Raw genomic sequence first — 13,387 nt, 5'->3', positions numbered from 1 at the left:
CTTGTAAGGAAGGCCGTGATACATGATTCCCAACTCTTACCTTTATATATCTTTCTGATGAAAATGAATTTATAAATCTGATCATTTTTCCTTTATCATCTTTTCCATTAGCTTACAAACACAACTGGTGAGAGCTATTGGTCTGTAGCTGCTGCACAAAGCAGGATCCTTGTTTGGTTTCTTCATAGGGAGGGTTGATGATTATTGCCAGCTCTTGGGAATAATACCAGTTTCCCAGATCTCATTTATTATATCCAAAAGAAATTTCTTTGACTTTTCTGGGAGATGTTTCAGCATTTCACCAGGGGCTGATGGCTTGGTATTCTGCAAGGCATCTTTGAGTTCCTGCAGTGTAAATTGTGCATTATATGGTTCAAAATTATTTTCACTTAAGAGAAATCTGGGCATTTCTAATGTCTTGGAATTTTATATTCTCAAGAAATGTTCTCCTAATTTTTCTGCGACCCTCTCTGGTTGGGTGATTAGGTCACCATTTATCTTAAGGGTAGGCTGAGGTTCAGGGACAAGCTTGCCATTTAGTTTTTTAATTTTCTTCCAGATCATTTTGGATGGTGTTTCTGAGCTAATGCCATGACTCTCTTTTTGCTTTTTTAAAATATTTATTTTGCTTGGCCACAGCACTTTGGCTTGGGCAGTTCCACTCTTATACTTTTTACAACATTTTGTAGTGATCTTTCTCATACTATTGCAGGTTTTGTTCCACCAAGGAACTGCTGGTCTAGAGGGCTTCACTGTTGTTGTTGGAATAGAGGCAATTACACTGTTGATGGTGGTGTCATTGTAAATATATGCCTCTGAGATGGATGGAAATGATTTTGTATTCATGTCCATGAGAACAGACTCATTAAATTTCTTCCAGTCTGCTTCATCTACATTCCAATTGGGAGGTGACTCAGATGGCTGATTCTTAACTGATTTTATAGGAATTGGGAAGTGGTCACTGCCATTTAGATATTCATTTACTGACCATTCATAATCAATGTGAACACCAGATGAGCAAAAGCTCAGATTGATAGCCGAATAAGTATTGGAGTAGATGTTATGGTAAGTCATGGCTCCACTATTGAGTATAGTGATATCATGATTATCCATAATACCCTCCAACATCCTACCCTTGGCACCTGTCATGTTCCCACCCCATATGGGGTGAGCATTAAAATTACCAAGGAGGAGGAAAGGAGTAGGAAGTCAATTGATTAGTGAATGAATATCATTATAAATGAAATCCAAATCAGGAGGAAGATAGATGGAGCAAACTGCAATGTGCTTGTCTGAAATGAAAGTTAGTGCTACAGCTTGGAGATGAGTATTAATTGATAGCAAGGAGTGTTGCAACGACTTATGCGCAATAATTGCTGCACCTCCCTTAGCTCTATCTCCGATTGGTGGTGGAGAATTATATATGCTGTAATTTAACCCAGGATTATATTGTGCGCTTCCAAGCTTAGTTTCCTGGAGACACACAATACCTGGGATATGGTCATGGAGCAGTACCTTCAGGTCTTTGCTTCGAGCCCTAAGACCTCTAACAGTCCCATTGTAGTATTGATGTGAAAACTATTTTTTGGGGTTGGTGGAAGGCCCTTTGGATTGAGCCTTCTCATTTACTCTCTTTTGTTTATGAGTATTATCAAGAGATGATTTGGAAAGGACTGGTCTTGACAGGTTTGGTTTATTATCTGTTGATTTACTGGTATCATTTCGTTTCCCTTTCTTGTCAATTTTTTAAAATTCATACTGGGGATCTTGCATCGAGCTTAGTACTTCATATCTATTACCAAGTGATGCATGTTTAATTGGATTTGAGGGAGGAGAGGATGAGAGGGAACGCCTCCTCTTTTGGTGCTTTTGCTCCTCAGTCTCCATTAAATCAGGCAGAGACTCTGCCTGAGACAATTCCAAGGTGGTTGGGTGAAGTGCCATCTTATCCTCCCTGGAGGCTTGTGCTCTAGCCTCAACAGGCCGAGCACCTGACCCAGATGGCTGGGCCACTACCACAGGGGTTGATGCACCTGCTACATTTGAGTGTGCTGCCACTGCACCCCTAGTGGTAGATAGGGATAGTGGCTTAAGAACTTGAGCATAGCTCCTAGGTTGTTGTTCTAATTGTCTTTTTGCAAGTAAAACCAATACTTATATGCTCTGCATTGGCTTTATTTAGTGCAAACTGTTCAAATTTGTAAATTTAACAATTTTTTTTATTGGATTTATGTTCCAGTTGACATTTAACACATTTTGTGGACAAACTTAAAGCAATGATAGCACTGCATTGGTCTTTGCTGGAAAGGACATTTCATTTTCAAATATGACATGAATCTGAAATGATCATGTTGGCAGTAGATGCCTTTTTCACTCTCCAAACTGAAGAGAGACTCATTTCTAGAATTTCTTCTTCTGTCATGTCATAAAGGTCTTTATCAAATAGTACCCCTCTCCCATAACTAAAGCTCAAGTGGGGCTTGATCTTCATAATCATTTCATCATTTTTTATGTCCAGCAAGGTCAGCATATATGCTTGGGTTGTGGATTTGGCATGAATAAGAACAGTGTTCTTCCCAAAATGAGAAAATCACAACTCTTTATTCCTCCCACCTTTTTCTGAAGAAACCTGCAAAATTTAGTGGTTATAATTTTCCTCCTTGGCTGAAGCTACCAGCCACATAAGAGGTTTAGGAGTCCTTACTTCTGCACTCTGATTCCTCTTTGGTGTATCCTGAGCCCATTTAGATGGCACATAAACGTCCATGTCTTTGGGAACTTTGTCTGTCAAGGCTCCTCATACTGTAGCTTGACCTATTTGAATGGTACTTATCACACCACTAGCCTTTACAGCCTCATCATGGCTACTAAAGTTAACCAAAGCTTCCCATTTAGATTCAATATAAGTAAAGTTCATCCTGATTTCTACAACTGTTCCAAATGATTTGAGAGATGTCAAGATCATTTCATTCTCAAATTATTTTTCACACAACCTAGCTGAGTTGAGGATTTAATTTTGGATAAAGATTTCTTGGAAGTCTGTGTCCTTGCTTGAAGTCATCATCAATGAAGCATGGCTACAGGGTCCAGGGGACGGGAAGGTATTATGAGAATACTATTGTCACTCTGATCGTGTTATGGGCAAACCAGATAGAATGCCGAGAGTCCTATCCCCAGAACCAGAACCCCCTGGAATCCGTGGTCCAGCCCTAGAGAATAGTTCCGCCTGATATCTCTCAGGTCCGAGCATTATCAGGCAGTTGATGGTCCTACCACAGTTCCCACTATTTAGCTTTGGATATAAACCCAATCCCAGTTACGATATCTTTTCCAACTTTTCAGGTCCAATAAATTTTAGCAAAGGCAGAAATTTCCACAAAAATTAATTCAAAGAAATATATAATGGTAATTTATGTGGTACAGTGGTCACATCACTTACTGGCCTGCTCCCCACCTCCCTCTCAGTTATACAACTTTACTCGAGTCCCTGTTGTCATTCTCAAGGTATTATAAAAGGTCTATATAGTATTTGTTTAATAATACCAATGAAACTGACAGAAAATAAACCCAACTATAGTTCGGTCTCTCTCTCTCTCTCTCTCTCTATCATAATATAAGTACCAAATTTATGTGTGCAACCATAATATTGTCTACCACTGATGTAAAGACCATCAGGGTGGTTGTGTTGTTACTCGGATGGCTCGAGTCCCATTACAGTACTGCCCAGAGAAATTTCCATCTAGGCTACTCTGGTGAGATGTGGCTCGAATAAAAAAAAAGGGGGGACCGCGATACACTGGATATATTTGTTCCTTTATACATCGGGTTGTCTATTCATTTTTCCCCAAGCCTTCCATACCATAACCTGTCAGTGGCTATCGTAATTGCCTCTATGAAATGATATTAACCCTTAAACGCCGACTGGACATATCGTAAGTCGACTAAAATTGTCTGTCGGGTGACGAGTGGACATACCGTACGTCGACTACAAAAACTTTCAACCTTCGGTCAACTTTGACTCAACCGAAATGGTCGAAAAATGCAATTGTAAGCTAAAACTCTTACATTCTAGTAATATTCAATCATTTACCTTCATTTTGCAACAAATTGGAAGTCTCTAGCACAATATTTCGATTTATGGTGAATTTTAGAAAAAAAACTTTTCCTTACATCCGTAGCGGTAACTCGGCCAAAAAATTTCAGAAATTCTTTCATCATTTTGTTGTAATTTTTGCAGTATTTTATATTAGCCGTTACATAAAGTTTTATATATGAAAATGTGTGCAATTTCATGTAAAATACAACAAAAAACAACCCATGGTTGTAGCTTTTATCAGTTTGGAAATATTTTCATATAAATCACGATGTGCCAAAATTTCAACCTTCGGTCAACTTTGACTCGACCGAAATGGTCGAAAAACACAATTGTAAGCTAAAACTCTTACATTCTAGTAATATTCAATAATTTACCTTCATTTTGCAACAAATTGGAAGTCTCTAGCACAATATTTCAATTTATGGTGAATTTAAAAAAAAAACTTTTTCCTTACATCCGCACGTGTTAACTCGGCTGAACATCTCAGAAATTCTTTTGTCACTTTGTCGTAATGTTTGCACCGTTTTATATTAGTTGTTACATAAAGTTTTATATATGAAAATGTGTGCAATTTCATGTAAAATACAACAAAAACAACCCATGGTTGTAGCTTTTATCAGTTTTGAAATATTTTCATATAAATCATGATAAGTGCCAAAATTTCAACCTTTGTCACCTTTGACTCGACCGAAATGGTCCGAAAAATGCAATTGTAAGCTAAAACACTTACATTCTAGTAATATTCAATCATTTACCTTCATTTTGCAACAAATTGGAAGTCTCTAGCACAATATTTCGATTTATGGTGAATTTTTGAAAAAAAAAACTTTCCTTACGTCCGCGCGCAGTAACTTGGCCGAACACCTCGGAAATTCTTTCGCCACTTTGTCGTAATGTTTGCACCGTTTTATATTAGTCGTTACATAAAGTTTTATATATGAAAATGTGCGCAATTTCATGTAGAATACAACAAAAAATAATATATGGTTGTAGCTTTTATCAGTTTTGAAATATTTTCATATAAATCACAATAAATAGAAAAAATTCGACCTTCAGTCAACTTTAACTCAACCGAAATGTCGAAAACTGCAATTGTAAGCTAAAACTCTTACATTCTAGTAATATTCAATCATTTACCTTCATTTTGCAACAAATTGGAAGTCTCTAGCACAATATTTCAATTTATGGTGAATTTTTGAAAAAACTTTTTCCTTACGTCCGTGCGGTCACTCGGCCGAACATCTCAGAAATTCTTTCGTCATTTTGTCATAATGTTTGCACCGTTTTATATTAGTCGTTACATAAAGTTTTATATATGAAAATGTGTGCAATTTCATGTAGAATACAACAAAAAATAACTCATGGTTGTAGCTTTTATCAGTTTTGAAATATTTTCATATAAATCACGATAAATAGAAAAAATTCGACCTTTGGTCAACTTTAACTTGACCGAAATGGTCGAAAACTGCAATTGTAAGCTAAAACACTTACAGTCTAGTAATATTCAATCAATTACCTTCATTTTGCAACAAACAGGAAGTCTCTGCACAATATTTCGATTTATGGTGAATTTTAAAAAAAACTTTTTTTACATCCATGCGTAATTAATTCATGCATCATTTTGTGATAATATTTTCTCTGTGTTGCTTTGATCGTTTTACAATTTGTTATATACCAAAATCATCGCAATTTAGTGTACAATACAAAGAAAAAAAATAACTCATAAGCTTTAACCGTTTTGCTCAGAGCGCGATTTGTATACATATATGAAATTTTTTTGCGGTCATATATTTCAATATTTATATATGATAATGATATTTTTTTCATTTCTGATGGTTGCATACTAAACTTCAGGCAATGACAAAAAAAGGAGCCAAAAATGAACTCTTAATCTTAAAAATTAAGCGTGCTGTGATTTTTTGAAAAAAAACTTTTTCCGCTTCGCGCTTAACTCCCAACGCAAACGGCATACAGCAGACACTTTTTGTAAATAGAGGCTCGGCGTTTAAGGGTTAATAGGTCTTGAAATTTCTGGTATATAATCTCATTACTTTATAAACTGATGGATTATGTAAATCGAAGGCATATTTCCATTCAAATAATTATGTTCTGAAATTGACCCCAAATAGCTACCATGAACTAAAGTTGGATTTATGCAAACACCTGAATGTAACGAAGGTTGATGATGTATAATTAATCAGGTCTGAATATGATTTTACCATTGCTATTTTTATTACTCTGTTACTAAACTATTTTTCTAATTATTTAACAACAGCTCATTTCACTTGTAATGTGGACTATTATTTGTATATCATTAACATATCGTCTACAGTAGTGTTTAGAAAATATGAGCACTGGCATGCCAATAGCTCAACCATTCACATCCATCATTACAAGAGAAATAGGCTTTCATTCGCAGAAAATGTAAACACCCACTGTGGTGTTAACATACCATTTTCATAAAACATAAGGGTAGGGGGGTAAAGGAATAATTTGAGGCAACTGTACATAGATACAAAGAAAGGTCCTTTATGATATTCAGTATTAATGACAAGACAAAACTGTGCACCTGGAAACTCAAAACTTCATGCACACATATTCTATCAACTTCACATCATTCTCTGGCTCCGTTAGGGTTACAGTGCAATCTAGTAAGATCAGTATAACCATCATCACACTTAGAAGAGAGAATACAATTTAAATTCACCGAGACCATATTTCTTATAATCTGCCATATTTATTACAAATTGTTTGGATCTTGCAGTTGTAATATTTGACCCTTACAGTGCAATTACTTTGGTTTTACATAATGATGGAAAGAATACAAAACTTAACTTGGATATTTTATTTTCCTTATACCAATACAAGATATTTAGTGCAAAAGTCAATACAAATGCAAATGCATATCAGTAAATTTATACTGAGTACAACTGACAAACATGCTTATATTATCAAGATTATAAAGTATTTTAACCAAAGTAATCATTCACAATACTAAGTTTCCATATGGTTGGCCCAAAAAACGGTCTTAAATGAAGGCTGAAAATTGGGGCAATAACCATGATAGACTTGGACAACTTAATGAGAAGAGACTGATGATGAACAAACAGTAAAACACAAAAGCAATGCAAAACCATTATGATACACAAGAGATACGTTACACCCAGCGACCAAGGATATTACATTTTTTTATCTAATATTATATATATATATATATATATATATATATATATATATATATATATATATATATATATATATATATATATATATATATATATATATATATATATATAATATATATATATATATATATATATATATATATATATATATATATATATATATATTATATATATATATATATATATATATATATATGTGTGTATATCTATATTAATATAGATATATATATATATATATATATATATATATATATATATATATATATATATATATATATTATATAATGTACATGCTTGTTACAATGGATTCTGCTGTCTGAAATGATGTTGTAACTTGTTAGCTTTTACTCCAAGTTTCATATTTTGATGACTTCTTACTTTCTGCATGAACTTAAGATCCTTTGATTTCCTGTAATTAAAAAGCATAAGTTAATAAAAATTATAATAAACAATTTATATTTATTCTTTTAATTCATAAAGTAGATGAAATCTATTCATATGGAACAAGCCAAACAAGCCAACTTGAAATTCAAGCTTCCAAAGAATATGTTGGTTTCAACCTCCCACCACAAACCCCATAAGGAGCAGTGGCTCTGCAACATAAGGCCAACATTATTTACTCTAATGAACTTTGTTGCCCCTACCTAAGAGAAACAAAGCAAATATAACTTAGCATAATACTGCACCCTACCTAAGAGAAACAAAGCAAATATAACTTAGCATAATGCTGCAATCTGTTGGAAAATTCTTTCAGGATGATGGAATTGTACAACGAATATTGAGCATCCCTAATAAATAAATAATTTAGGTCCTCTTAAAGGTAATAAATGTTGCTAAAAATGCACCCTTGAGTTTCGTTCATGACTGAAGTATTAAATGTGTAAACGAAACCGTCAGTAATTTAAGAAATATAATAGCGTATTTGGCTTTGATATGCATTAATTGAATTAATTATAATAGGGATTAATTTAAGGTAAAATAACAGTTGATTGCAGGTGTGTTAAGTAGATAAAATGCATTGTAAATATTTTTAATATTTGTAAATAGGTGTTAGTAAACAAAATTTCTAACATAAGTTCTGCAGGTTAGTGTTGTTTTGAATGTTCGGTGTTTTTGTGTAAATATAGTAATAGTATACAGAGTAGGATTAAGTGGTTGTTGAACTTATTTAATGAGCTGTGAGTCCTTCCATAACTCAATTGAGTTTGGAAGTTCTGCAGTCTGTTGAGTCAGTTTAATATAGCCTAGGCATAGTAGCATTATGCAATTATTAATATTAGGCCATTCATATGTGCGTGATATCCAGCGATTGGAAAATTGGCCTCAGTTTCCCCGGTTGCTTTTAAAGGATAATTTGACAGTAGACCTTGAAGTACAATTCCAATCATACCTAGGAAAGGATTTTTCTAATTTTTTGGAACAACCAAAGTTGTTCAACTTAGTTGGTGGTGCTTATCTGGACATCATCATGGTTGTTTTCGGAGGTAATTCGATAGTTAGCTCTTTAACCAACGATGAATTGCGGGGCCATTTGAAGTCGTTTTATAGCCAGCTAAACTACGTTTTGCCACCGAGCTGCATCAGGTTGGCAATGCAAGTTGAGCCTCGTAGGCCTCGTCAAGGAAATAGGTTTGGTGCACCCGAGCACGATGAATTTAGAAAGCATCGCAATATAGTAAACGCTTATTTAAATCGGGAAATAAAACATAAAGGTTTGCTAGACAGCGTAGTGCAACTTGGCGGTAACGGCTATCTAGACAGTGATGAGCAGTTCGCTGCTGATGGGGTACACTTGTCAAGTGCTGGGTTGGCCAAGTTTAGGCAAGCGTTGGTTAATGGTGTGAAGTTTGCCCTTAATATAAGGCTGTAAAGTGCATATGATGTTGGGGAGTAGTGGGCCTATTATTATTGTTTGTTTGTTTGTTTGTTGGGTGTATGTCTTCTCTGTGCATTCACCATGGCTGCTAAACCAGAAATACTGCAGGAGCTTGGGGATAAACCGGCTGAATTGCCCTTGGAAGTAATTAAAAAGAAAGTAAGTGCTATCAGAACTAGCAGAGCCTCTCATAAGCGAAAATTAAAATTTATTGCAAAAAACTTTCTGAGTTACGTCAAAGTGGAATACTTTCTACTACTATGTGCAGAAGGCAAATAATGGAAATGATGCTGAAATTTTGAAAGTCAAGGAGTGTGATGAGGTAAATAATCTTATAATGCAAAAAACTTCGCTAGAGGAGAAGGATAGTACTTTCTTTAATGAAGAATTGGGTAGTCAAGCTACATACAATATAAATATAGCTATTAGTTTAGATGAATTTGAAGACTATCTAGGTGATAGGGTGGTTCCATCTTCTGATGAGAACATAAAGGGTTGGAGTGAGTTCATGTCAGAAGGGAAACCACCTTTTTTGCAGTGTAGTTTTCTCAATTAGAGAAAAGGATAAATTTCTTACCGTCTTCAAGCACCAATTTGATAATGTCATTGGTTACAAGAAACACTGTTCTGATTCTGCAAAGTTATCATATTTACTTGGGTATTTTAAAGGTTATCCTCTTAAACAAGTCAGTCATTTGTCTGTCAGTAATGAAAATTACACTGTTGCAATAAAGTTACTTGATGAAGAGTTTCTAGACAAAAATTTTATTATTGATGAAACTCTAAAGAATATACTAAGTTCGGCTCCCAGTAATGAGCATGATTCAGAGTACACAAATATTAAGTTGTACATATCTGAAGTTAGGTCTTATTTAAGTGAAATTCAGAAGTATGGGTTTGATATTTTGGAGGAGAATACTCCAGGAATATATTTGTGAGCCATACAATCGTGAGCAAATTACCTAAAGTAGTATTAAGAGAGTTAGTTAATCAATAAAACCTCTAATAATTGACCTACATTGACTGAAATTTTTGACAATTATAAAGATGCTCTGAAAACCCTAAGTAAGACAAATGCAGCCAGTAAAGGAATAAAAGAAAGAGAAAAAATCACCTAATAATAATGTAGCTGGAGGCCTAACGCAGGTTAAAGAGGAAAGGTTTCCTACTGTGCAAAACTTTGAATCAGTTGTTAGTAAACCATCTAAAATTTCTTGTAAACTATGTATTGCAGCTGGCCACTCAATAGGTAATTGTGACAAATTTAAAACTTATGAAGCCAAAAATAGCCAGAATATTAGAATTGTCTCTTTATCCTAGATGTGCTGGTTCTGGGCATAATGAATCAGAGTGTTATGGAAAAAAAGGGAAAATTGTGCTTTCCATGTATGGTGTGTAAAAGGAGAGAACATATAACCCCTCTCTGCCCTAACAAAAAATCTTCTACTAGTACTAATGTAAATTTGTGTTATGCTATGCACAATATAGAAATAGGAAACATTTTGCCTACTATGACCTTAGAGCTTAAGAATGGAAAAGGGTATCGTAAAATAAGAGGCCTGATCGATTGCGGGAGTCAAAGATCTTTTATTATACAAGAGCTTCTATAGAATTGTGTTCTAGTTATGACAATTTGTATAGTGTTGATCATGATGTTAGTACCTATATAGGTGAACAAACTTTGAACCTTAAGCAAATGTCTACTGGCATAAAAATTGAAAATAAGGTTTATTTTGTTCCTTTGTTCCTTTATTGGTATGTGAAAAAATGAGCATTAGGTTTGAAATTCCTGGCATGAATTTAGTGGTTGATAAATTAAAGGCTGCAAATTTCGAATTGGCTGATGAAGCCTTCAGTGGACATGGGAATCATGAAGAATTTGAAATTGAAATGTTAATTGGTATTGATATAATCCAATACTTTTCATTTCATAAAGAGATATGTGCTGGAGGTAACTGTTTATTAATAAAAATAACAAGGTAGCTCCTATAGGGAATGTATTCAATTTTCTTGATTCAAAACAAGGCAAGGAACTGTTTGATGCTCATGCAATAAAGCCTATCAATGTTGAATATATTAGTGCTAGAACAAAGACTATGGTAAATTTAGTGATGGACCCACTTAAGTCTTATTTCAATCCTCTTAAGCATATACTAACTGATTGTGAAATACATAATGGGCTTGAAAATCTCTTTAGTTTTGAGTCTATGGGGATTAAGAATAGTGACAGAGTTAGTGTCTTTTGATAAACAACAAGTAGAGAAGTACCTTCTAATCATTTTGTAGCACTTAAAGTGTTAGATAGAACTATGGAACTTCTTAACAGGAATGGTTTAGTAAGGAAATATGAGGAAGTCTTTGGTAATCAATTGAAAGAAGGAATTATAGAAGAAATAATAGTAGATCCTGCCAATTATGAAGATTACACTTGGATTCCACATAGGCCAGTAACCAGAACTGAAGAACAAATAACTAAAATAAGGCAAGTTTTCAATATTGTTCTTTGAAAACCTCAAAGGACCTACCATCTTTAAATGAGTCTGCTTATACTGGTATTGACTTGATGGGTTCCATTTTGTAATTGCTTTTTTATTTCAGAACTAATCAATATGCTATGTTAGCCAACATAAAGTCTGCCTTTCTTATGATTAGGTTGGCCAGTGAATATGATTAGAATAGATTTTGCTTCTTTTAGAGAAGAGGAAATAAATTAGTTTGTTATTGATATAAAACTATTGTTTTTGGATACAATTCTTCTTTTATCTTGAATTATGTAATGAAACATCATAATGAATCATATCCTCACAACAAATGTAGGCAAATATTAGATAAGTTTTTATGTAGATAATTTGATAGTGACTAGCAATGACATAGATGAATTACATGAGCTATATAATCTTTGTTTTTCAAGAATGAGGGAAGGTGGATTCACTTTAACCCTTAAACGCCGACTGGACGTACCATATGTCAACTAAAATTGTCTGTTGGGTGCCAAGTGGACATACGGTACGTCGACTACAAAATGTTTTTTTAAATATTCGCGGAAGAATAATTATAGGCCTAGTTTGCGAAAGGTTTTAAATCACGCGACTTGAGGGATGCTGGGAGTTCACGGATGACGCTGTTGTTTTGTTTAGAAGCGTCACTTAGCTGCGCATGCGCCAATTTCTTCCTTCCTGCACTACAAAGCATCAGCGGCGCATCATCGGAGAGTGATTTCTTGACGCATCCGTGTTTTGCAGAACTTTGGTGAGTGTTCGCGTATTTGTGACGCAACAGGACGTTTGCAGAGATGTCCCAATGTCGTCAGGACCATGAAAGACGCATATTGCCTGTCAGTAGTGAGCGTGTGAGGCGAGTTTTAGACTGGGATGCTGGAGAGGAACCAAGCACCCAAGGTGACCCAGCTTTTCAACGCTGTGTTGTGCGGCCACATGTGACCGAAGGGGACCAAGGACCATATCCCATGCCTTTTACGACCCCTAGGAAGCATCGGGGTGTCCTGAGGGCATCCGTAAGCATTTGGGAGGCCTCCAACAAAAGGACATTGACGAGTACTTGCTGGAGCTCGATCGAGAGCAGGTGGAAAGTCCTCATTTCAATGGCAGTTGGTCACCTAGTGATGAGGACATCACACCTGATGTTAGCGATGACGAGTACTTACCCCCAATGTCCGTACGGGAGCCACAGGAGGAAAGTGAACTGGAATTTAGTGGTTTCAGTGCGTATGAGGGAGAGTCTGAGGAGGAGGAGGGGGCACCGACTGTGGCTGGTGGGGACGAGAAGGAAAGTGATGGTGAAAGTGAGGGAGATGGGCCAGTGAGGAGGGTGGGAGTGCGAAGTCGTGCCCGCGCATGGGCCCGTAGAAGGTTGCAACGTCGCGGCAGCTTGGGTGAAGGCCGTTCGTCCGAAAGTGATGAGGGGTGGTTGGAGGACCCCACCCCACCTAACATGCACCAATTCATGGCAGCATCTGGACTGACCGTCCCTGTGCCTCTCACTGCACTGGGGTTCATTCAGCTCTTCCTGACACGGGAATTGCTGGAATACCTCGTTGCAGAGATGGCGGATTACGCTTGGTACTGCCGTGAGGAACTGCAGACGACGTTGTCGTATCGCTGGAGGGGCTGCAACCTCACGGACATGGCGCATTTTTTGGGGTTCCACATTTTTTTTGAATGATGCCTGCTGCGGCGTCAGGCAATATTGGAGGCGGAATTTTTTTTGGCA

The 13,387-nt window shown here is 35.9% G+C and overlaps 1 protein-coding gene across 2 annotated transcripts in view; it reads right to left on the bottom strand.

Moving 5' to 3' along the window:
- Positions 1-7,533: 7,533 nt before the first annotated feature.
- The window catches only part of LOC136825236 (cytoplasmic 60S subunit biogenesis factor ZNF622-like), a 405,172-nt gene continuing 399,318 nt past the window's right edge, over positions 7,534-13,387 (bottom strand). For both annotated transcript variants that reach the window (XM_067081270.1, XM_067081269.1), the window contains exon 10: positions 7,534-7,690. In XM_067081270.1, the coding sequence (XP_066937371.1) occupies positions 7,579-7,690 (112 nt within the window). In that variant the 3' untranslated portion in view covers positions 7,534-7,578. The remainder of the gene's footprint in view (positions 7,691-13,387) is intronic.

Source organism: Macrobrachium rosenbergii, chromosome 37, assembly GCF_040412425.1.
Source record: "Macrobrachium rosenbergii isolate ZJJX-2024 chromosome 37, ASM4041242v1, whole genome shotgun sequence".
Classification (NCBI taxonomy): Eukaryota; Metazoa; Arthropoda; class Malacostraca; order Decapoda; family Palaemonidae; genus Macrobrachium; species Macrobrachium rosenbergii.
Note: the sequence above shows the minus strand (reverse complement) of the source record. Positions and strands in the feature narration are given on the sequence as shown.